This window comes from Stegastes partitus, unplaced genomic scaffold (genome assembly GCF_000690725.1).
Source record: "Stegastes partitus isolate 25-593 unplaced genomic scaffold, Stegastes_partitus-1.0.2 Scaffold1037, whole genome shotgun sequence".
NCBI classification, from domain to species: domain Eukaryota; kingdom Metazoa; phylum Chordata; class Actinopteri; family Pomacentridae; genus Stegastes; species Stegastes partitus.
This window is the reverse complement of record NW_007578768.1, coordinates 209,263-233,082: the sequence shown is the minus strand read 5'-3', so window position 1 is coordinate 233,082 and position 23,820 is coordinate 209,263. Positions and strand designations below refer to the sequence as shown.

General features: G+C 47.4%; 1 protein-coding gene across 1 annotated transcript in view; it reads right to left on the bottom strand.

Moving 5' to 3' along the window:
- Positions 1–23,820, bottom strand: part of tle2a (TLE family member 2, transcriptional corepressor a) — a 54,665-nt gene that overhangs the window by 22,747 nt on the left and 8,098 nt on the right. The window contains exons 2-4 of the mRNA XM_008295313.1: positions 19,912–20,075; positions 5,125–5,188; positions 1,150–1,194 (exon numbers count right to left, since the gene is read on the bottom strand). Of these exons, the coding sequence (XP_008293535.1) occupies positions 1,150–1,194; positions 5,125–5,188; positions 19,912–20,075 (273 nt within the window). The remainder of the gene's footprint in view (positions 1–1,149; positions 1,195–5,124; positions 5,189–19,911; positions 20,076–23,820) is intronic.

The window sequence follows — 23,820 nt, the reverse complement described above, 5'->3', positions numbered from 1 at the left end:
CCCCCCCTCCACCCTCCTCCACCCCAAGGGAGACACAATGATTTCTTGTTAGAGAACTCCAACTACTAAATGACATCTTCAGGAGAGAGAGAGAGGAGAGAGTGGGGAGGGAGGGAGGGAGAGAACATGAGCAATCGAGAGAAAGAGGATAAAGAGGGGGAGGACAAAATGGGAGAGGGGAAATGAAAAGAGGAGGCGGAGGAAGGAGAGGAGGTGGAGGAGGAAGAGGGCAGATTGGGTTGAGGAAATGACAAGCCAATGGACGAAAGGATGTGGGAGGGAGGAGAGGAATAGAAGAAGAAACAGAAGGAAGGCGGGGGAGGAAGAGGAGAAGAAGAAGAAAAAAGAAATCGAGATTGGGAGGTGGCGGTGGCGGCGGCGGCGAGGGGAGGGAAGGTGGAGTGGCGGCGGCACGTCAAAAGCGAAGCGATTGAGATGGCGAAATGAACGAACGGAGAGAGAGAGAGCGAGGGAGCGAGGGAGGAAGATAGAGAGTAGATGGCAGGAAGGCAGTGACCTGATTTAAAGTGAAATTCAGCATGGACTGTATGTCTGCAAGGAGGCAGAGGTGGAGGGAGGTGGAGGGAGGTGGAGGGAGGGAGGAGCACACAAAGAGAGAGAGGGAGAAAAAAGAAAAGGAGATAAAGAGGGAGAAAGAGAAATCAATGGGAAAGAAGAAAGACAGAGACAGGGACGGTGAAGAAATGGAGATTAAGAGAGAAGAGCATTTAAAAAAAAGACAGTGAGACATCAATTGAAGGGAAAAGAGGAGGGAGAGAAAAAAAAAGGTAAAAGGAGGATGAAGGAGAAGCAGGAGTGAGAGGGATGGAAAGTAGGGAGTAACAGACAGGGATTTATTATGGGCGAGAGGGAAGGGCAGAGCATTCTCATCTGTCTGTGGTGAAGAAATGAATTCTGTTTGTGGATCCTATTAACGCCTCCACAGCATAACAGTCCATCAGAGGGAGGGAGGGAGGCTGACGTAACAGCCGTATGGAGACATAAAGAGGAGGAGAAAAAAAGACTTTCCTGAAAATACGAGTTAGTCAGAGTGGAGCTGACTGGGGGCAACAGATGAGGATGATGATGATGGTAACGCAGGAGAACAATGCAAAGCTTTAGGAGGCAGTGAGATTAAAGCTGACTCACCTGTTTGTGCATTTCAATGTTAAGGCCGTAGGACATTTCATAATACTGAAACAAAAGGAGAAGATCAGTTAGTGTGGAACATGAGGAGGAACGGCAGGCTGTAAAACACGAGCGCTCACGTGAGGAGTGGGCGAGGCTGGAGGCGCTTTATACATAATGCAGGAAGGCTTCCTATGGATCTACGGAGGAACGATGGCATCCAGTCCAGTTTAAAATGCAGACATGAGCAAAAAGCTTCAGTCCAAGTCTGGTTACACTGAACAGAGTAAAACACAACTGGTAGAAAGAACATCTGGAGCAAGAAGAAGTGCAGCAGGAATAACAGCAAACACTGTGAAATAATAGTAATTATATATATTATAGCTGTTTAAATAAAGTAAGCCTGTGTGGTTTTATAGTCCCACTACTGCAAAGGAACCAAATACTATCAGTAAAAATACTGATTTAGTTTGTGGACAGTTTCAGTCAATGTTTGTTTTTTATTTTCCTAAATATTACCTGAAATTTAACTAAAGTTCTTTAAAATCAGAGTGTAAACAGAACAAAACAGTTTAAACAATTCTTAATAATAATATATTTTCTTTCAGAACACACATGTGAGTAAATATCTGTAAAACATAAATATATTTGATGATTTAAATGCAGCAAAAACAATCTACAGCATCAACCTACAGTCAAATGTTTAAAAGAACAAATTATCTGTAAAACTGCAGATTGTTTTTATGGATAATATTTACTGATTTGGCCTGTTTTTAATGGTTAACGAGTAATAATATAATCAGTATTAACACCGTGTCTCTGTGAGTTTTATAGTTTTATTTGTATTAAAAAAAAACAAACAAACTATAAAACGACTATTTAAAAACCTTTACTCTTCATTCAATCCTCATTATTTCCTTTAAATTTCTTCCTGCAGAAAATAATATTTTTTCTGAACTAAATAAAGCGAAATAGTAATTTTATTTTACTTTATTTTTTACTAAGTTCTTATGGTTAAAATGCAAATTAATGGGATTTTCTTTGGTTTTACTGCTTATTTTCTGTAATTTGACAAAACAAGAAAAATCTGAAAAACAACAGTGAATTGTTCAAAGCAGTTAAAACACTTTTATTTTTTATGGCGTCTGTACGTTCGTCTTCCTGCCAGCAGCTCCCATGAAAAACCCAAAACCATCCATGAATCCAACACACAGACGTACAGACATGAAGGACGAAACAACATCTCACTGAAGCTCCATTAATCTCAAACAGTCCCTAAAACACACCGCTGTGCTGCAGACAGGCCAGCAGCAGGCACACGTTTTGTTCATTTTTGCATTTTCATGGGATTCACCGACAACAACAGAACTTTGGAGCGACGGCAGCCTAATCCTCTCAGACACACAGACAGCAACACCTTCCTAAAGGAGGAGGAAAAAACACAGTTTGTTCAAGATGAGAACTTCTGTGTAACGTTCACAGAACGCAGCGATCCCGTCACGTCAACCCAAGACTCCCGACTCGCTCCACTGAGCACGTGCACGCTGATCGTCCCTAAAAGCACATCGCCGCTAATTTCACCTTGACTCCGCTGAAAGTCAGTGGCACTAAAAATGACCCTGAGGCGTGTTTGGGAAGCCAGAAACCCAAAGCGAGGCAGAGAAATTGTCGCCGGGCAGAAGAAGGTGACGGACTATTGCATTAATCATGTCTAATGTGAGCTATTTGACCCCGGCTTTTATCCCAAAGTACAGCCAGGAAAGCCGCAGAGAGAGGGAGGGAGACAGGTGAGGATCCTCTCTCCTGCCTCGGAGATGGACAAAAAGGAGAACATTTTAAAGTCAGATGCCTCGAAAAGTGACAGGCTGACATTTGCTTTTCAGCGTGGCTGGTTGTGGGGAGAGGAGATTGGCAGTTGGGCAGCCAGAACAGGCTGGCAGGACGGGGAGGAGATGGCAGGGGTCCTCTCTCTCCAGACATCTCTCCTGGCAGTTAGCACGCATATGTGTGTGTGTGTGTGCGTGCAGGTGTGTGTGTGTGTTTATAGCACAAGCCTGCAACTGTGTAGGCGTGCGTATCCGTGCGCTCGCCGTGCACGTCTCCCCGCGAGTGTGTGTGTGTGTGTGTTCTCCAGGCATGTGTGTGCACGCTCCTCTTTCTGTGTGTGTTTGCCTGTAAGCCTCCATAAAAGACGCCTTTCCTGGCAGCTGGCAGCTCTGCTTGGCAGTCGCTTTGCCAAGTTTCGCCTGTTGCTTAGCAACATCCAAACTCCCCAAAATCATCAGCCAGCAAAGGAGACCTGGCCTGCGCTCGATGCCAGCTACCCCTTCCTCCCCATCACTAAAACTTCAATCCCCCCACAAGTCCCCGCTCCATGCCAAGATTGCCGCATAGCTCTTTTTTGGCACAGCAGGCTGTGGGCAGCCCACTCTCTGTCAGCTGTGGTTGTTTATGGCTCTGATCACAGGTAAACTAGGGCTGGAGGTTCTCAGACTCAAAAAAAAACCCACAACAAAAGGGAAGAGTTTTGGCTTTTTCTTTTATCCAAAAAAAGACAAAGATGTGCTGATGACGAGTCCTTCAGGTATCAGCTCTGCCTCCCAGCACCACGGCAGGAGAAGCTCGTCTTTCTTCTGCTCAGATCTTCAGAAATCATTGCTGGATTTAAACCACGGTCACACGGTTCTGTTGATGACTTGCTCAGCTGGATGTGATGGATTCAGACGAACACTGTAAAAACCGTATGAAGCAGCAAAGCTCCGTCAGAATGAACCTCATTGGTCTGTTTAGGTGACGGCAGGTTGTGGATTCTGTCAACAGGAAGCTAAACTTTAAACCAAGACTCTAGTTCAGGTAGAAGTTCAGACTTTAGGTTTGCTGCTCCTTCAGCGCTGTGCGTCTGACGTCTACGTTTCCTCGTGTTCACCAGCTGCAGCACAAACACCGGCTAAACCCGGCATACACCTGAGGCGCAGCAACGTGAAGCTAAAATCTGAGAGAAACCAAATGAATGCAGTATATTTAACTTAAACCAGCTGCTGTCATATTTCTTGTTAAGTTAATGTGGATAAACCTCATTGAGCTGTGTTTAGTTGATCCAACAAGAGCATGAAGTGGACAAATGAAGCAGCGATAACAGAACAAACAGGAGCATCAGACAAACAGAGCAGTGATTTACTGAACTACAACTAATGCCAGTTTAATAAAATATAATCATCAGCTTTATTTAAAGTCACAACGTGCATCAAAGAGGACTAAACTAATAAAACAGTGAATTATTTGATCAATAAAATGCCCCTAATATTAAAAAAACACAATTTTCAGAGTCTCAGACGACAAACTGAGCTGCAGATTGTTTATAAGAGATGAAGCAAAGCAGCAGAAGTTCACATTAAAGATGCTTCAGTTAAAGGATCAGGAAGTCTCTCTGTTGTCAGTGTGAGCTCTGCAGATCAGCAAATATTAAAACACAGAACCACAGGACATTCAGACATCAAACAAAAAGCTGAATATAAAAGTAAAACCAGAACGTAAACCCTGATATGAAGCTGACGCGCTGCACCGGACTGCAGCAGTCGATTGGGATCTTCAACACCAACACGCTGCTCACCTTCAGAATTACAAACTGTATTTTTAATTTTAAAAAAAAAACTAAACTTTAAAAAAGGGGAAAACAACTTGAATTTTAATTGTTTGTTGGCCCTGACAAACTTTTTTTTTTTTCTGGCTAAACTGCTGAAGTTTGGATTCGTGCTGCAGTCCTTGAACGTGGCGGCGCTGCTGTGTGGTCGGTCGGCTGTGCGGCGTTTCGGTGGGTGTTGTTTGGCAGCTGTTAGCAGATGAAAGGGATTCAGGGGACTTGGCACGCTGCACGTGTTGTGAGCGAATGTGGAGAGACTCTGTGTGTGTGTGTGTGTACGTGTTGTGAGCGAATGTGGAGAGACTGTGTGTGTGTGTGTGTGTGTGTGTGTGTGTGTGTGTGTGTGTGTGTCTCACCATCACGTAGTGTCTCTGGATCTCCGTCTTCTCTGTGGCCAGCTTCTCACACTCCAGCTTCAAACTGCAACACGGAGGAAAAATAAAATATTAAGACACGTTTGATTTGTATCGCGCTCGTAAAATACACAATGCAATTAGCAACATGACATGGAATCACTCCCGGCTCCGGTCCTCGCCCTCCCGCCTCCCCCGCCTCCCCCATCACTCACTGGGGAGGAGGGAGCAGGGTGACTGGGGTGCTGACAGCCCATTATCACCTCAGAGCAGAGCAGAAATAGACCAAGTCACGCTCGGGGCCTGAAATCCAGCCAAGACTGCAGGCAGGCACATCCAAGGTGTCTTTCCCCCTCGTTTTTTCTTCTCTTTCTCTCTCTGGACGTTTTTCCGATACATCCATGTGCCTTCCACTCCTCACTCATTTTGCTGCTTTTCCCAAAATCACAGATCAGCTTCACCTTCACTTTGCTCAGCTCGCTAACGCTGAAGCTGTAACTGGGTCATAACCCTAACCTGCACTTTGTTTCCTCCTTCTCATGTTCAGGACGAGACCTGTTGCTCAGCGAGCGTCTCAGGACGCTGCAGTCGAGACCAACCTGGCCTTGGTTCGTTTTATATCCATGTTCTACCCACGGCTCTATGGAGCCTTTCCCAGCTGAGCCCAACAAACAAGCACATTCACACCAGAGCAGAACCCACAGTTCTCCTCACAGGCCTAGAACCGAACCCTTCTAGCTGTGGCTGTGGCCCAGGTGGTAGAGCGGTTGTCCTCTGATTGTAAGGTCGGCGGTTCGATCCCCTCCACAGTCGCAGTGCCCTTGGGCAAGACACTGAACCTGAAGTTGCTCCCAGTGGCAGCCTCACATGGCAGCACTGTGGCCACTGGTGTGTGAATGAGAAACACATTGTGAAGCGCTTTGAGTGCTGCTAAGGTCCATTCACCATTTGTGAGGCACCAGTGCTACCCGCTGCGCCACCGTTCAGTCTCTTTGGTACCAGCATCCAGCAGCCAAGCGGCTCTCCGAGGTGTCCTATATTCTGCCGACCCAGACCCGTCCCCCCGGTGTCTGCTAAAATTGGATAATGTCAGTAGCTGGATTTGCAAACATGCACACTCCGTTTCTAAATGGGTCCGAGCGCAGCAGCACCTCCCATGTTACCTCTGCAGTCAGAACCACTCCGACTCCCCGTCCCTGCACCGCTGTTTTCTGCTTTTTTATTTTTTTTTGGAGGCCTTCGGCAGTTTTACGCCAACTTGTTTGCAGGCGGCGGATAGATTGATTGTGGGGGCTGCGTCGAGGTGGGACGCTGGAGGTTGGGTGGAGGGGGTCGTTTGGTGGAGGGAAAATTAGAATATGATTAATACCGCAACATTACCCCCAGCCGCAACAGGTAATAACCGCCCCATCCGCTGGCTTTCTCCAGCGCCGCGTGCACACACACACATAATTGACTCATTTATCATTGCCAGCCAGTAGAGGAGGAGGAGGAGGAGGAGGAGGAGGGACGAGAGGAGGGGAGGGGAGGACGAAGAGTGAGGGAGGAAGGAGGAGGAGGAGGAGGAGGAGGAGGAGGGTGGTGAGGATTAAACCCTCCCTCCCTCCCTCCCTCCCCACCCTATAGATTTTATTACAGTGGAATTGCCTCTTGGCAGAAGCCACTCACAGCTGGGCCGAGGACCAACGCCGCCGTGTGTGCGTGTCCGTGCACGTGTCCGTGCACGTTCGCCGGCGTGTTCGTCACGACATAAACGTGGGCCGAGCTGCACCTGTAACTACAGATGATTTCAGGAAAAGTTCATCATCGTTTGAATTCTTTAGCGTTTAAAGCAGAAGCCTGTTGTTTCAGGGCTGATTATTAGTGATCAATGAGGACGATCTGGAGCTGATGCAGGCTGTGCAACGTTGCTGTGAACGTGAATATCACACCACAATAATAATCAAATATTCAGATCTGTTGAGAAAATTACGTCTTTAGTCCATTACTAGTAAAAGCCCTGCTTGGAGGAAAAACACCAAAGTGTTATCAGAGCAACGTCCTTGAAATGTCAAAAGGAACGTGTTTGCTCTGCAAGAAATGGGCTCCGTGACCAAAGTCAGCTTCATAACTCCGACACAGAACTTCCATGAAACGCCTTCCATCATTTACGTTTTGCATGTTTAGTTTTAAAAAAAAAAGCTGTTTCAACATTTAGTCTTCAGTGTCTATGAACTGTAACGCAGAACCAATCAGAACGGAGTCGTGACTACAGGAAGAGACAGGGGCCAAAGCAGGGCATTTATTCTATCAGATATCAGTTTTTATAGAAGTTAAGGGCACCGATAATCAGACCAGCTGATGGTTGGTTGATTCCTAGAAAGCTTCAGTTCATGCAAAGCTTAAAAAAAGCATCAAATCCAGTTTAAAAACTTGAAACCAGAGATTGTTTCAAAAAATCACTGATAATCAATGAATCGATCATCAGACGTGTGGTCGTGTGATTCCCCGTATCCGTGTTCTTTCCCTTCATGAAGCTGTAAAATGACAGAAACACGTTTTCCTGGAGATCAATTCTTCAATAAACAGACTCAGCGGTTGCCGTAGCAGCGGTTGAACAGATGCCTCCCCACGCCGTCACATCCAGAGAACCCGCCGCACAAAAGGGCATTTCTTTAAGGTGCTGGAAAATGACCGCTCACGGCCCAAATGTCACGTCCTCAGAACCACCGCGGCTCATCAGACGTTCTTCTAGCAAATGAGCAGCAGTCAGCCGTCCATTAAACCCGCTAAAGACAGGAACAAATCTGCGTCTCTATACCCGTAAAATCAGTCCTCGGTTTTTTGGCACGGCACTCCAGAAACCGCACAATGGCATTACAAGGTTGCACAACAAATGTGTGTACACAAACACACACACACACACACCGACACGCTGAGAGGGTGTGCAGATGGACACTTCTTGTGCTTACAAGAAAGACCCCAAGGTCGCACTCAGAAAGCAATAACCATTCCCCACAAAATGGACTTCAAGGAATGGAATTACTGAGCGAGTGTGTGTGTTGTCATTATGTGACTGTAGGAGCATAAAAGAAGTTGGAGGGTGTGGGGGGGAGGAAATGAGGGGAGAGGGGGAGACAGCGAGGGAGAGGGAGAGAGGAGGGCGGCGAGGAGGAAGTAGGTATTTCATGTCGAAATGATTGCCTGTAATAATTAGTCTTTGGCTCAGCACCATTTACTGAGAGGGAGGATGGAGGGGGAGGGGGGGGGGGAGGGAGAGAGAGGGAGAGAGAGGGAGAAAGAGAGAGAGAGGGAGTGAGGGAGAGAGAGAGGATGGAGATGGGAGAGAGGGGAAGAGAGAGGGAGAAGCAACAAGAAAAAAGGAGATATGAGTGTGTGTGTGAGTGTGTGCATGTGTGCATGTGTGCATGTGTGTGCATGTGTGCATGTGTGTGTGTGTTTGTGTGTGTGTGTGTGTGTGTGTGTGTGTGTGTGTGTGGCGGTGGGCTCGGTTCCTCCAATCTTTCACTGGCGGTGACAGGAGATAAGATGATCAGCCGAATGCGCTACAAATCTGCAGCCTGCCAGCCTTCAGACAGCTCTGTCAGTGCTGCACTGCTACTGCACACACACACACACACACACACACACACACACACTCGCAGCACTGGGGAGCATTTAGGCGGGCGCACCAACACGCTAAAGCAGGCATCCTTCCCCCAGCACACACTGCATATATGTAAGGATACAGCGAGAGAAGAAGTCGCACACGTGAGCACATAAACAGAGCACACACCCACACAGAGCTGCTAAATAAACACAGCGAAGAACACACACACGCTCTAATGAGAGCCTACAGACAGCCAAGCATCTAATTTTGCACTTTGTAGAAATGTGCCGGCTGCCTTTTTAGTCGCCGTGCTGGAATCAGGCGACTGGGTATTGTAAAAATGTCAACGCTTTACTTTCCAGCGTTTGTTTTTGCGAACAATACTTTTACTTTTCCCTCATTGATTATTTTACTAAAGCAACAAAGACGTTTTCAGATTTTTTCTTCTCTGCTCGTCCGTCGCTTTCGGGTTTGGTTTTTTTTGGAGACTATTTTTTAACTGCGTTCAGGAGAACATTGATTTTCTTTCTACCAAAAGGCATCAATGCGAGCAGGACTGCAGACGCAGAGCATCTCTGAGCAGCTCGGCCTGATGTTCACACAAACATCCTCTCAGTTCGTCTTGTCCTTGATGATGAAACACAATCAGTTGTGTTTTGCTTTAATTGCTGAAGCACAACTTTAGAGTTTTTTCTACACATGTGAGGAAGTGACACCCTAAAGACAAATAACGTTGACTTCTTCCTTCACCAGTCATTTGTGCATCTGGTCTGGACAGAGGGTGAGACCGGGTCAGACCTGGTCCCCCATGTACAGGGTTCAGGACTCGGTGTGGACGTTTCATTGTGTGTTATTGGAATAAAAGACGCTGAACAGGAGCTGGTGCCTGACAGCTACCTGAACATTTGTGGGCTTTTGAATGGACGGTTGGACAAAACAAGCAGATCAATCAGCAGTCAGCTTGGATTCTGGACGATTGTAGACATTTAGAAGATCAACTGATTAACAAAGAAATTAATCTACGGACTGAAACCTTGATATTTTTTGCATAGTGCTGGACATCAAAGGCAGGAAGCCGTCTATAACACTGTGTTGCACTGTTACACCCTTTAATCAAATATTTCTTTATAATTTGGTTTAAAACAAACATTTTTTAGGATCATCATTGTGTGAAGACAACTGAACATGTTTTAATGATCTCGTTACAAACCGAGGCTGCTCCGTTCCATCAGGTCCTCATCGAACCCACCACATGATGCTGGACTGATTCTCTACATGCAGCTTTAACCTGTCTGCAGCTTTTACCAAATGTCTGAAAAACACAATAAATGTACTTTATTTTCCAGCAGAGGAAAAGCACCCAAACCAGTTCAGCACCACGAGCTTCAGACATCTGAACGTGGGTCACATGAAGCAGTCGGTTGGGTTTTCGGCGCCGCTGACTCTGAGGGTTTCCTGTTTTATTGCTCATGGTTCGTTATCTCCTGAATGCAGAGAAAACTTGAGGGCTGGCTGACCTCAATTTTTCAGCGTTGTTGCCAAAAGCTCCTCAAAAGAGTTTCAAAGGAAACTCTGGATTTGTTCAGCGTCTCTGTTTAATACAGGAAGTCCTCACCTGATTATGAGAAGAGCCTCGAGATGACAAACGCTGTGAACTGGCACTTTATGAATAAGATTAAACTGAACTCAACCTGAAAGAATATTTTGCCTAAATGCTTTTATTTGTTGTAGTTTCTAGAGTCTGAAGTTGGAGGAAGCTGCTGAAGGCCCCGAGATGGGCCTCAGTTTAATTCATTATTCTAATGTTGAGTCGTGTGTTCATCTGGATTTCATTCAAACTTTTATCTTTTACATTTTTATTAATTTCTTTCAGCGGTGAAGCCATGTTAGTTCTAAGCTGTTTACAAAAACCAGACAGAGGATGCTCTGGTTTAAGTTATGTAACGTCTTAATTTTAAAACCTAACGTACAGCGTTGTTAGGAACAGTTTAGTGAATAAATATCGCTCCAGACTAATGTCAGGCTTCAATTTGACCCCGTGATCGATAATCAACCCCAAAACTCCCAACTGGAGCATCTCCTTTAAAAACAAAGCTGTCTGTAGAAGAACCAGGTGTTTGACAGATGTTCTGGTCCTGCTATGCTAATGCTCCACGCTGCTTTATTCAGACACACCTGAACACAGAGCCGTAACAGGTACATGATGTTTACCTGCACGCCAGGCTGGACGGTACGTACCGGGACGTACAACACTGAATAATGCAGAAATAGATCTCATCAAACTATATATTTATGATTCTGAAACCTATAAGATTGTGTCCATGATAATCCAGCCTCCACTGCACCAGCAGCAGAACTTCTACACCATCAGCTGTGATGGAGCTCAGAGCTCAGCCTGAAGACTTCTGCTATGCAACACATGATTTAACTGCAGCTCACGAACCGCGACGCTGTGCGACAGCTCACCTGTCTGAGGTGAGGAGAAGCACACAGTGTGACCTGCCATCAGATGCTCGTCCATCCCGTCTCCATGCTGGGGATAATTTTAGATTATAAGTAATTAATGAAGTCACTGCTGCAGCTCTCGCACCTCCGAGACGCTCCGGTGGAGCTGCTGCTGCTTTAGCAGCTATTTATCAAACTCAGAGGGAAGATTCCTACAAACAGCCGGAAGCAGCAAACTCAGCTTCAGCTCCCGTTAACGTGTTGTCAGAACCCGATGGTTCTGAACCAGGACCGGCGCTGAAATGTGGAAAAAGGCTTCTCCAAGTGTCCTCGTGCCTGCCTGTCCGTTAATACGACGACCTGCAGCTCAGTCTGCTGCTGAACTGATGCAGAGACGTGATTAAAACCAGCAAGATGGCCGCCGTGACTTCTACAAGGAGATGTTCAGAGACCAGATTATGGGCTTCAGAGAGGTCCGTGTTGGTCTGATGTGGTGCTACAGTTGTGGCACTTTATGGATTAATCCTCCAATAGATTTCAAACCCTGTTCAACCCATTATCCGGTCCACACCTGGTTCAGATTGACGACAGCCTGCTCAGCCAGCTCATAGTCTGGCTGTGATTCTGGTATCGGAGGCAAACGGGTCTGGCTGGTTCTAGTTCTTCAGGCTAATCATAATCAACTTTGGAGCCAAGCAATGGATGCAGCTATGGAGTCCCCTCCAACATCTAACGGCCGTGGGCTTGTTCTGGTGGAGCGCTGGCATGAAGGGAGACGAGTATGTCATTAACATCGATGAACGAGCTGCCGGACCGCACCGCCTGGTTCTCTGCAAAGCGTGCTGCTGCCCAGAGCTTTCTGTTGGTGGTTCCTATCGTGGAGAGGATTTAGAACGTGTTAGCTGCAGAAGGGCAGAACAAAGCTTTCTGAGATGAGTCCACTTCTGTTGAGTCAGACCCGGTTCACTACAGCGTCCCGTGTCTTTGTCCACTTTGACTCAGCTGAAGACACGTTAATCTGTTTACACAATTAAAACCTGTGAATGAATCGATGTGCTCCACTCCCTGGAGCAGCCTGAGAAGCCTCTGATTCAGCTGGAACACACACAAAGAGCCCGGTTCCCTCTGAGCATCGATAACGGCGCCGCATCCAGTCAGGCGCTGGAATCTGGAAACGACGCCCAGAACTACAACTAATGGCTGTTTCCATAATTGTTTAATTTGCTAATTATTTTCTTGATTAAGCGATTAATGGAGCCGGTTCATGAAATACTGTTTGCTTAATGCACCTGAATACGAGCACCTTCTCCTTAAAGCTCAAACTGGCTCCGCAGCTTTCAAACAAACAGGCATCACACCCGACTGCACACACACAGAACACACACACCTATAGATGTGTGTATGCGCACGCCGACGGGAGCCGCGTAGCGCCGGCACCGGTGCCGTGCCTTTACAGTGTCAGGACCATTTAGCCTGCCAGCCTCCAGGTATGTGACTGTTCACTTTACATCTCATTAACTATTGATCAACCTTTCCTCTCTGCTCGGCTGCAGGAACCTCCAGCCTCGCTCTCAGTCTCACCGTCTTCACACACACACACACACACACACACACACACACACACACACACCAGGGACCCACCCAACTCGCCCGTGTACTCTTTCATCATCTCTCAAGGGCGAGTACAAGAGCAAACACACACCTACACACACACACACATGCATGCACAGAGTAAGGCTGGGATCTTGTCGCACAATAGCGAGCCAACTGTAGCCCTCCATGCTGCTAAACCGACTGTACAGGCGCCTCTCACGGATGTTTCACGCTCACAAGAAGTGAAACGAGGAGACGGTGCATCACAAAAAAAACAAAAAACCCACAAACAAAATGCACACGTTACTCTAAAAAACCCACAAACCCTCAGCAAAGCAAATATCATTCTGTCATTTGGTAGGTGGCAGTTATACACACACATACACACACACACACACACACACACACACACACACACACACACACACAGCCTATCCAGTTACATGTGCTGTATATATATATATTCAATCCCAGCCTATAGCGACGGCGGTCTAAATAAACGTGTCTGTGAGCGTAATTCGACTCGCGGCCTGTTGGGAGGGAACCAGGAGGTTCTTCTGGAGATGAAAAATTAATTTAACGTTCTTGACGGTGAAATAATTACCCGGTTGCCTACTGGTCTAAAAAGACAAACAGAAGTAGAGCACGAGGACAGAAATGAACTTGATCGGACGTCTGTGTGACACCAAACTCTACAGACTGTATATGAGTGGATCTACAGGTCTTTAAATCAGGGACACAGTTTTGGTTCGATGCAGCGTCATCAGCCACAATTAATTACTCGTTAGTCGGATTTCAATACTCCTCACACTGTTTGTTTTAACAACAAGCTGCCGCGGCTCTGATGCACTGGTTACATCAGCCAATCAGACGAGGGCACGTGAGCGGCGCTTCTTGCTTTCCAACCCATTTGCTCCGTCGCTCTCGTGGTCACAGCCTCCTGACAGAAGGAAAGTCGACCTGCTCTGTACTTTCATGTTAGCTCTCACTTTAACAAAGCCGGAGTCAGCCCAGTTCGCCTGGTACCGGCCCACTTTCTGCTCTGAGCTCATGAGACGAGGTGACGCTCTGCCTTCCTGCTCCGTCTAAACTCCTCCGTGTCCTCACGCAGAGGCCACGTTGTCTGATTATCAGCCTGCAAACCTTGTGGCCGTGAGCTCTGACCGGAGGCCATTAACCGCCACAGAGGTGTGTGTCATGGCGGCCGTTACGTCCCCACGCCAGCCAGCACGAGACCAGCACAGAACCAAACCCATCTGAACAAACAGAGACGACCCGACTCCAGCTGATGTTCAGCACGCTTCCTGACACGCCTCAGCAGTGTTTTTAAATCATTAAATTATTAACAACAATAAATCAATTCATCCACATTCATCCCTGCTCTGAAATCATCATGTCACTAACAACTAGTCCTCTAATTACATTCTAGTTTTATCGTTTATCCTACAAACATTTAAGAAGAAAATTCAAGTCTGAGATGTTCTGTCTGACCAGCAGCCCAGAAGGCAGATTTATTCAACATCCACCCTCCATACGGGGGCGCCAGTCTGCTGGTGCATTTCTGATTAGCCGAGGAACAGAAACATAACGTTAATAATTGATAATCAAATGATCTGGTGAAAGCGCAATATTTTAACTGCACGCACACACACACACACACACACACACACACACACACACAATCTGCGTCAGCACTTAATACCAGTATGTCATATTTGGGCAGAGATGAGTGGAGGGGCTCTTTAGGGATGAGTGGCAGCATATTAGTGGTGAGTGGAGAGCCTATCTTACTCTACAGACCACACACACACACACACACACCAGTTACAATGCAGCATGTCTGCATTCACCAAGAACAACCTGTGTGTGTGTGTGTGTGTGTGTGTGTGTGTTTGGACAGAGAGAGAAAATTACAGTAATGAGAGCTTTGTGTCAGCAGCTCCTCCCGTCTCCCTCCAGTCTGCTGATTACAGCCTGTTTAGATAGTTAACGCGCGCACACAAATCAGAGCAGCTGACCCAGCAGTGACCCTCTAATTAATTAACTCTTCCCTTTCTTTAGCCTGGTTAGAAATCTTTCTCATCCCGTCGCACCAACCCGCACACGCCACACAAACCGAATTTAGACATCCAAGCATCCACGGGCGTGCGCGCAGTCGCAGCTCATCAGGTCTAATCCCTTCCCTCCGTCTCTTTCCTGTCATCTAATCTAACAGAATCTGGCCACCTTCCCTGCAGCCAAAATACACAACTAAGCCCTGCTATTTCCACACATCTATTTGTGTGCCACAGATAATTGGGGGAGGCCCTGCTAAGTGTGTTAAGCGCATGCATCAGCCCGGTCCGTCTGAATGGGTCGGTGTGTGTTTGTGTCCGTCTCTCTGGGCATTCAGGTCATGTTTTCCCTGCGGGGTGAATAGCGTACAAGCGGGTCTGATTACATGAAGGTGTAGCTGCCATCACACGTGGCTCTGCTGGGCAACCTGTGGACTAAATACGGCCGCTGATAATCCTGCAAACCGTCACCGTCTGGCCCGGTTCTTCACAAAAAAACAAACAATACGAGCAAACGGGACATTGTGATGCTTTGGTAGAAGAGCTGCACCATTCTGCAGCAGGTCGGTGGTTCTGTTGTGACGCTTGTGATGCTGAGAGGATAACTCCTGTTTTTACTACATAATGGCTGGTTTATGACCTCAGAGCAGCATCTGGCTCAGGAGAGGTCGACATGCATGACTGGGCTACTTGGTGATCGTCACACACATGAGCATAAAAAAGCCTTCAGTCGATGCTAAGTGAGGCGATAGAGCATCTCCTGAGTCCTTTGGCTGCTCATTAAAACTCATGGCAACCGCTGGACATACATCGACGGTGACATCAGCACCGGACTGGGCGACATATTAATGAGATAACAGGTCCAATCGTGGCACTGAGCAGCTTAGTCGATATAACACGGTGCAGGTCCACAAACTACACACTGCACAGGATGAATCAAAAGTCAAAACACATCCAGGTTTTATAGGAGGAGTGCTGCATCAGACGACCAACCGGCCACCTGAAGGTAAACCAAGTGCATCCAGAGCGGTGTGCAAAACGGTACAACTGGTGTTCAGTGGAAAGTTCTGAAAGAAACCCTGACATCAAGAACATCATGTAAATGTTTATATGTATTTCTGTACATGAGGCAACTTTTCATTTGTGATTTATGAATAAAACGTCCCTGACTGGTCGTGGATAACTCGTCTAATGCTAACACTCCACAGCCCCACCACGCTGCTCAGCAACGCCTTCAGATGAGCTTCTTCTAAACCGAAGGCAGCAGAATCGTCTCCGTTGTGTCTCCAACACAACTTGAGCCGCAGCCCAAGTTTACTGCTGTTTATTCGCCAATTATCAGCGAGCCAAAGCAAGTCCCGCCAATTAACAGGTTCCCATCCACCTGCCAGATTAAACATCCACCTCGCAGATAAGTGAAAATATGCCGATGGCACCGGCTGCTCCAGGAACTGCTGCTATTGTTACCAGCATTAGTTTTCTGTCGCCGTCATATGCAGCGTGTTAATCTGCTGTGTTTCCCTGCTCAGAACAGCCTGTGGGCTGTTGGAGAAGCCTGTGGGATGGTTAAACAATCTTTCCTGGAAACCTGAACCAGACCCGCTTAAACAGCACGCGGCGGTACCGAAACTGGAAGATGCAGATGGAATCACAAGCTTGCTCTTGATCCCAATCGTGTTCTTAATCTCATCATTCATTTATTGTTGATCCTGCTCCCCGGTTCTCAGTACCAGCGCTTGGCAAGAGGGCGATGCTCCAGGTGTTTTGTAACACGAGGTGTTATGTTGAACTGCTGCCAGAGGAGCTGATCAGCCGTCTCAACCAGCAGATCCAGGGGTGACTCATGTTCACTGAATGGCTGGATTTGTCTGCTGTCACAGGGACACTGCAAACATGTTTTTGAGGGGGGCTTTTTTTTTTTAATAAAAACTTTCACAAGGTGGTAACCTTGGGTTGCCCTCTGGTTTGCTGAGAGCAAATGTTTTTTTAAGGTTCTCTCTCACACTGAGGCAGAAGTCGGTGCTCATCCAGGTGAACAAACAGACATATAAAAGGTGCCAAGGCAGCGAGGTGGCAGGACCACGGCTCAGGCACTGAGCTGGATGAGTGTGAGTGGGAGACCTGACCGGTGTCGATACCAAACCAAAATCATGACTTTGATACCTGCCTGAATATATCGGCACTGAAACGGTACCGCCGCAAACATGTACAACACCAGGAAGTGATGAACAATAGACGATAAAACTTTCCAGAAATGAGATTATTTAGAAACATGTGAGGCAGCAGATGATGCAAAACGAGCTGGAGGTAATTAATGTGCCACAGCGTGCTCATGCATATCCAACCAGGAGCTCTTCATCGAGAGCAGCTCTTTACACGTTCACGTCTGTCGCCTCTACGTGTCAAACTGATGCTTATAAAAGGTTAAATCCTCGCAGAGATAAAAGCGAGCTGTACTTTAATGCACAGTTTAACAGCCTACTTTCAGGTCCTCGTTAGAACAACTGATCTGCACACCTGTGAACACCTGAGTTTTAGCAGCTTGCAGTCACAGGTTGATGTCACAGAGTCAACACTGGGTTTGCATGTAGAGGTGTGAGTTAGCTCAGAATCAGAAGACAGAGCAGGTTTAGTCTGACTGACTACATGTAGACTTGGGGTAAAAGCCTGTCAGCACTTCTTACAGTTTGTTCTTCCCCTTTCTTGTTACTGTTCTCAAAATCCCCGTGACTACGAGATGACACCACCACCACCACCACCACCACCACCACCACCACCAACAACAACAACAACAACAACAACAACCTCCAGTGGAAGACTTCAGGTTGTGTGAGACTGAACTGAAGCCGCTCTGCTCGTGTTATCTGTCCTCTGATTGATCCTAACGGCAGCACCGTAGTCGCTTTCCTCCCAACTAAACACATCCACCTGCCGCTGTTCTGAAGGGACAGCATCACCGGATCCTTGGCGCCGTTCTGCCCAATGAGACTGACTGATTTAAAGAAATACAAACAATCCAGAGTGGTTTTTAGAAGAAGGATAACGAAGCGCAGGCTGGTCTGGCAAAGCGAGTTAAGCTAAATTAAACAGCTCTCGTTGCTTTAAAATGCCGCGTCCAGCTCTGACAGCTGAAAAAGTTCACTTGACATGAGATGAAGCTCACTTGTTGGAGTTCTATTTGAAGACGTGGACGTGTTATCTATCATATTTACTAACCTTCACTTAAATCTTTTGAACAAGCCGGCGTGTCTGCTGCTTGTTGTGTGGAGTTCATGGGTTAGCCCTGAACCCGCTGTATGAAATACAGACGAGAACACTTGTATTTACAGCAAGGACTCTTTTTGTTTGGTCCCCATTAAAGCAGCAGTCGGACTATGAGAGGAGGAAGGCCGCTGGGATGCTCACAAAGCCTGAACAGAGAGGAAGCAGAACACGTAGCGTCGCGCTATCGCAAAGTGATGCAACTCACAGCTGCTGTTATTCTGATGAAACCCGGTTCAGTTCCATTTTTATCGGCAGGGTATTGCGATACCGTTCTGACATCGGTACGCCGGCGGTCTTCAACCTATCTGGAACCACAGACCGGTCTGAAGCAAGAACATTTTCTATGGATCGGTCATCGCACAAAAATTATAGCTTTTTCTATTTAAAAGTTTCATAAACGAATAGAGTTACTGGCTAAATATGTGTTTGTTTTTTCTTCTGTATCGGTATCGAGTCTCTCCCACTTCTCACAGAAGCTCTCCTCAGACCTTTGTTTTTTATTAATTTAGACCGACGGCTTCGTTAGGTGACGGGAAGACGAGCTGGTCATCTTTCAAAATGAAACACCCTGCAGACCCCGCTGGAAATAAAAATAAACCAACAAAACATTTTTATTGCTACCAAAGGACCCGCGGCCCGGTACCGGTCCACGGCCCAGTGGTTGGGGACCGCTGATCCAGACAACCATCCATGTATATTTTTTGGCAGGTTCTTAGATGAACAAACCCCTCCACACATCTTTCGTTCTAAAATGACGACATCTTGAGCACAAATCCTCCGACCACGTTGACAACTTGTGGTTGAAACACCGCGCTCGTCGAGCCAAATTATCAAATTATGAACCTCTCACTGCCTGAAATTTACTGGAAGTTTCAATAAATCCGTCTGAACTGAAAACAGCTGCAACCGACGTCTAACCAGTCAGACCAGCAGACACACGCCCAACCAGTCACACATGTCAAGGTCAATACAGGCCGTAGAGTGAATGGATGAAGTAGTTTTTCGGTGTATGTGTGATGCCACAAGCCGAGGTTCTTGGTGTGCTGCATTGTGACTTGTGAGCTCGCAGCGAGCTGGACGGCCAGAGAAGTAAGGACACACTCACAGGCGTTTGTGTGAACGGGGCAACAGTAGCCGCAGGGGTGAGAGGGGCTGTGGACCGGGCCGGGCGTACAAAAGAAGTTTGAAGTGGGACAGAAAGGGAGGAGGGGGGAGATTCTGGCCAACTAAATCAAAGCAGGATGAGGGGGGTGGGGGCTGGGGGGGCGGGGGGGACCCTGTGAAGGTGTGCCAAGAGAACAGAGAGGGAGAAGGCTGGGACTGCACAGCCGGCCCAAATCCCACATTCAAAGGCATTCTGGGCACATTCCTGCACATCAAGCACCCCGTACAGCCACGCACACAGAGCAGATATCAAAACATCACATTGCATTATCTCGCATTATCTCAGTCAGCGATCGAGTGCATGTGTGTGACAAGAGGGCAGGAGAGGGCGAGAAACAGCACCGAGTCCAACCTGCCTCGACACATTAACACAAAGTCATGCAAGTAACATAATGTGTGGATGAATAAAAAAAACATGCAAGTGCAGACAGATGATAGAAAGATCGTCATTCTGATAAGTTTTCATCATTCCTGCCTCCAGCATCAGAAACCACAGCACGGTGTTTCTGGTAACTTATACCCAAGCAGCCATTTCTGCATTTCCCTCCATCGACCCGCCTGCCTGCAGCTGGAGCGGCGCTGCAGCCGTCTGCATGTTAGAATCCAGTCAGAGAGAGACAGTGGAGGGGAAACACCAGCACACACACCACAAGAACCCACCAGAACCTCCCACACACACACCTGTGGTACTGGGTCTGCAGGAACTGAAACTCCTCCTTGATGCGGTCCAGAGTTTCTGGGTAGGTTAGTTTCAGCGACTGGGGCGTCCCCGAAGCTGCCGCTGCCGCTGCCGCCGCCGCTGCCACCACCGAGGCGGAGGACCCCGGGGGAGGTTGCAGAGGTGCCTGAAAAAGGAGGAAATGTCTGATTTAGGGATTTAAATGAGAACAGACGTTTACCAGAGCAGGACGGCTGCAAAAAGCAGCCTCTGATCTGAACATCGTGTCAGAAACTTGGGACTCACGGTCGACGGCATTTCTGTTTAAACTGACTAATTTCAAAAGTGTGTTTTCAAACTAAGGAACAAAAAAAAGATGCACATTAGCATCATACCCGTGCATGCCCGCCTATTATACGGATACTGTCAGTGCCAGCAGAGCCAGATGTGAACGGGTCAGCAGAACTTGGATGGGGAGGGCGGAGAGGTACGAGAGCTTCTGAGCCAAATGAGCACACTTTGTTTAATTGCGAGTCTGAGTAGAAGAATGAAATAAAGGAGAGACGGAGCGCAGTGGGAGGGAGGCCTGGGGGAGGAACGGGGACCCAGGGTGGCTGAAGACCCTCCCAGCCCCTCTGCATAGTCTCTGTTCTCTGCAGGTTCCAGAGCAATTAGGAGACCACAACCATAGGGGTAATGCTGCAGGACAGGCAGACAAAAGGGGGCTGAGAGCAGGCCTGGGAGGGCGGTCGGGCCGGCCGTCTGTCTGTCTGCTCGGCTCTCTGTCAAACTAACAGAGTGCAGCAGCAGACAGGCCGGTTCAGCAGCCTCACGACGGTCCGGTAAGTGAAGCTAAAGTTATAGGATGTTCTCAACAGAACGCACTTTTAATAAGAGTCTCTGAGGCTGGATTCCAAAACTCATCAATGAATCACGTACTTCTGTAGAGTCAGTGGAGAAAGAGGAAAGTGGCACTGGGAGGACACGGCTGGATTCAGAGTGACGTCAAAGTGTTATAATGACTGAAGTTAGTTAGTAGATGCAGTCAGAATCCTCTATAACGGAGGATGTTGACTATTTCACATTCAGGGTGCTTGTAATGCTGAATTCCTCTAAACACAGACAAAAGGAGGTTTCTGTGCAGATCTGTAGAATGAGTAAGAAGAGTTGTGTGTGAGGCTTTGTGTGGAGTGGACCCTGCTACAATCCATCTGCTCTTTTCTTAAAATCCAGCAGATGCAGATACAACTTGCCAAGCAGTGCCACACACACTGAGTTTGCCCTGCAGCAGTGTTTCCTGCTAGCAGGGTGGTGGTGGAGGGAGGAGTGCTACTCATCTTTCTCTTATATGCATTCTTAACTGGTCGTCATGTAGCTCGGCTGCTCTTCGTCTGGCTGCCTGGGGATTTCTGATAATGTGCTCCACTTCCTCGTGCAATGTGGAATAAATACAAGAAACAGCTCCGCAATTTGTTCCTGCTTGCAGATACAGTATGTAATGGTGTAATATCACTGACATGTAAATGTGTTCCAACCCGTACATTAACAGCATCACGCTGAGCAGGACGTCTCATCTACAATTAAAACATTCTGGATTTATTCTGTTAAAAACACCTGCAACCAAAGTCAGCACACCTTCAATTACCAAGATTCAAGTCTTTTATTTTCTCGATGCTTCACATGTCCACCTTTATTTTTACTCTGTCCTCGGCCCGGAGGATCAAAGTGCTGCGTTCAGCTCTGCAGAGACGCTCGGCCCGTTTTCAAAGACAATTTTTTCAACTGCTTTTTGCTGAAGGGGCTGCACGGCTCCACCTTCCACTTTCAAACGCCCTGAAGGTGTTCTGCTGGATTCAAGTCAGGCAGCATACTTGCTCAGGTCATAGTTTTACATTTCTTCTTCAGAACCTTTTGTGTGATTCTGGCAGCGGGCTCTGGATCGTTGTTGTGCTGGAATATTCTTTTTCTGCCAAACCTCTGCAGACCGTGAGTCGTCTCGTCAGCCAGTATTGTGGTTTATTTGCAGACCGTCATGGTGTCACCTGTAACTGTCGCCTCCCCAACACCTCGTTGCACTCATGCAGGCCCACGTGGTCCCCCTCCATCCGGGCCTCACTGTCAGGACTATGTGCTCACTGTGGTGGTCGGGCTCACGGCAAACACACTGAACCCTGAGCTGAGCTGAGCTGATTTATCTTGTTGGCCTAATTTAAAATATGTTTTGGGCTTTTTGCCTTTATTTAGAGCAGCAGAGAGAGACAGGGAAGGGCGGAGAAGAACAGGGAGAGACCTGAGCGGGAGTCGAACCCACGACCGCTGCATCGAGGACTACAGGCCCCGTTCATGGGTCGCCTGCTCCGCTAGGTGAGCTACTGGGGCGCCTCATGGCCTCACTGGACCAAAACCAGCATTCATCAGGCCTCTTCTCGTATGTTTTTTAAACAAAGTTTAATTTTAGTTCTACCGGCTAGATGTGTGTTTTCTCTGTAGAGGTGGATGGTATGAAGCGTCCTTCGCTGTCTGAGCTGTCACCGAACCTCCTCATGTCATCCAGGACCCTGTGCAGAGCCTGAAGCAGCTGTTTCTGTGTTTCAGAGCTGGATGGTGGCAGCAGAGCCTCGTCTGTGGCTTCATCTTAGAGGGACGACCACTGCAGCTCTGATTAGTGGCACCGTGGCTCGTTCTGGGCCTCCTGACCTCCTGGTCGCTGATCTTCCTGTGTCCTTCTTCAGCGTTGTAACGTCTCAGATTTTAACGTCCTCTGGTGGAGCCATGATGCAGACATGCAGATCCAGAAGTCCAAAACTGAGATCGTTCTGATGATCACAGCTCATCCTAGAACCGTTCTGTTGCAATCAGACAAACTGGAAACAGCAGGTGTACTCAGTTCTGCTTCAGTGATCATAAGTTTTCTGAGTTATGTGTCAGTGATCTCAGGTGTACTTCTGATACACTCACTTGTATTTATTTGTGATTGTTAATTGGAAGTCATGCTGGTGTTGAGAGGTGACGCATTTTGAAGTAATTTAACTTTTAGTTCATATACCACAGCGCTGCACTCACTTCTTCTTCATGCACATGAAGCTAAAGTTACATTTTGTCCTCATATGAGACGTTCTGCTCCACAAAGTTTGTCTTAAAAACTCGCTAAAAAGATCCTTAAATGTCCGATTAAAGGTCTATTAAAGTGTTAAAGTTGTGAATCCATACTGAGCCGGACATAATGACACCACGTTAAAATGATACGGAGTTCAAAATGACCCGACTCACATCCGCTGATAAGAGTCGGTTTATCACAGCTCAACACAGCGAGTCCCAACGACGAGCTGCCCCCCATCCCAGCTCCACAAAACCACCAACGAGCTGCGTTCAGCACCAGCAGGATTCAGCCAAACTCTGATTCAGTTAAAAAACCACGACGACAACCTCTCCAGTCCTCATGTCCGGCACCTCAACATCGTCTGTCGCTCGTTATTGACATCCAACTAATTAAACCGCTGCTCCACTCCAAAAAAACACAGAAAGCCAGGTGTGTAGAAAAGATACCGAGCAAAAACCATGAAGTGTGTGCAGAGAAAAAGAGCGAGAAAGGTGGGCCAGGAGGTGAAACATTATCTGAGGGGAGGAAATCAAATAGTGAGGGAAGAGGTGGAGAGGAGGGAGGGAACGATAAGACAGATGGAAAGTAGAGAGAGACAGAAAAGATGGATGAGACTATTTCTGGAAATACACAAAGAGGAGGTGGAGAACGTAGGAGGGGATGTAAAGAGGAGAGAAAAGAGGAGGGAGAAAGAAAAGAGGAGAACGAGTGGAGACGAGGAGAAGGGAGGGAAAGAAAAAACAGAAGATAGAAGAGGGGCTGTGGCCTCATTGTTCCTCTTTCTTTCTAACAAGCTGCTCTCAATCTGTCGGCCAGATCCCCCTCCTCGAGC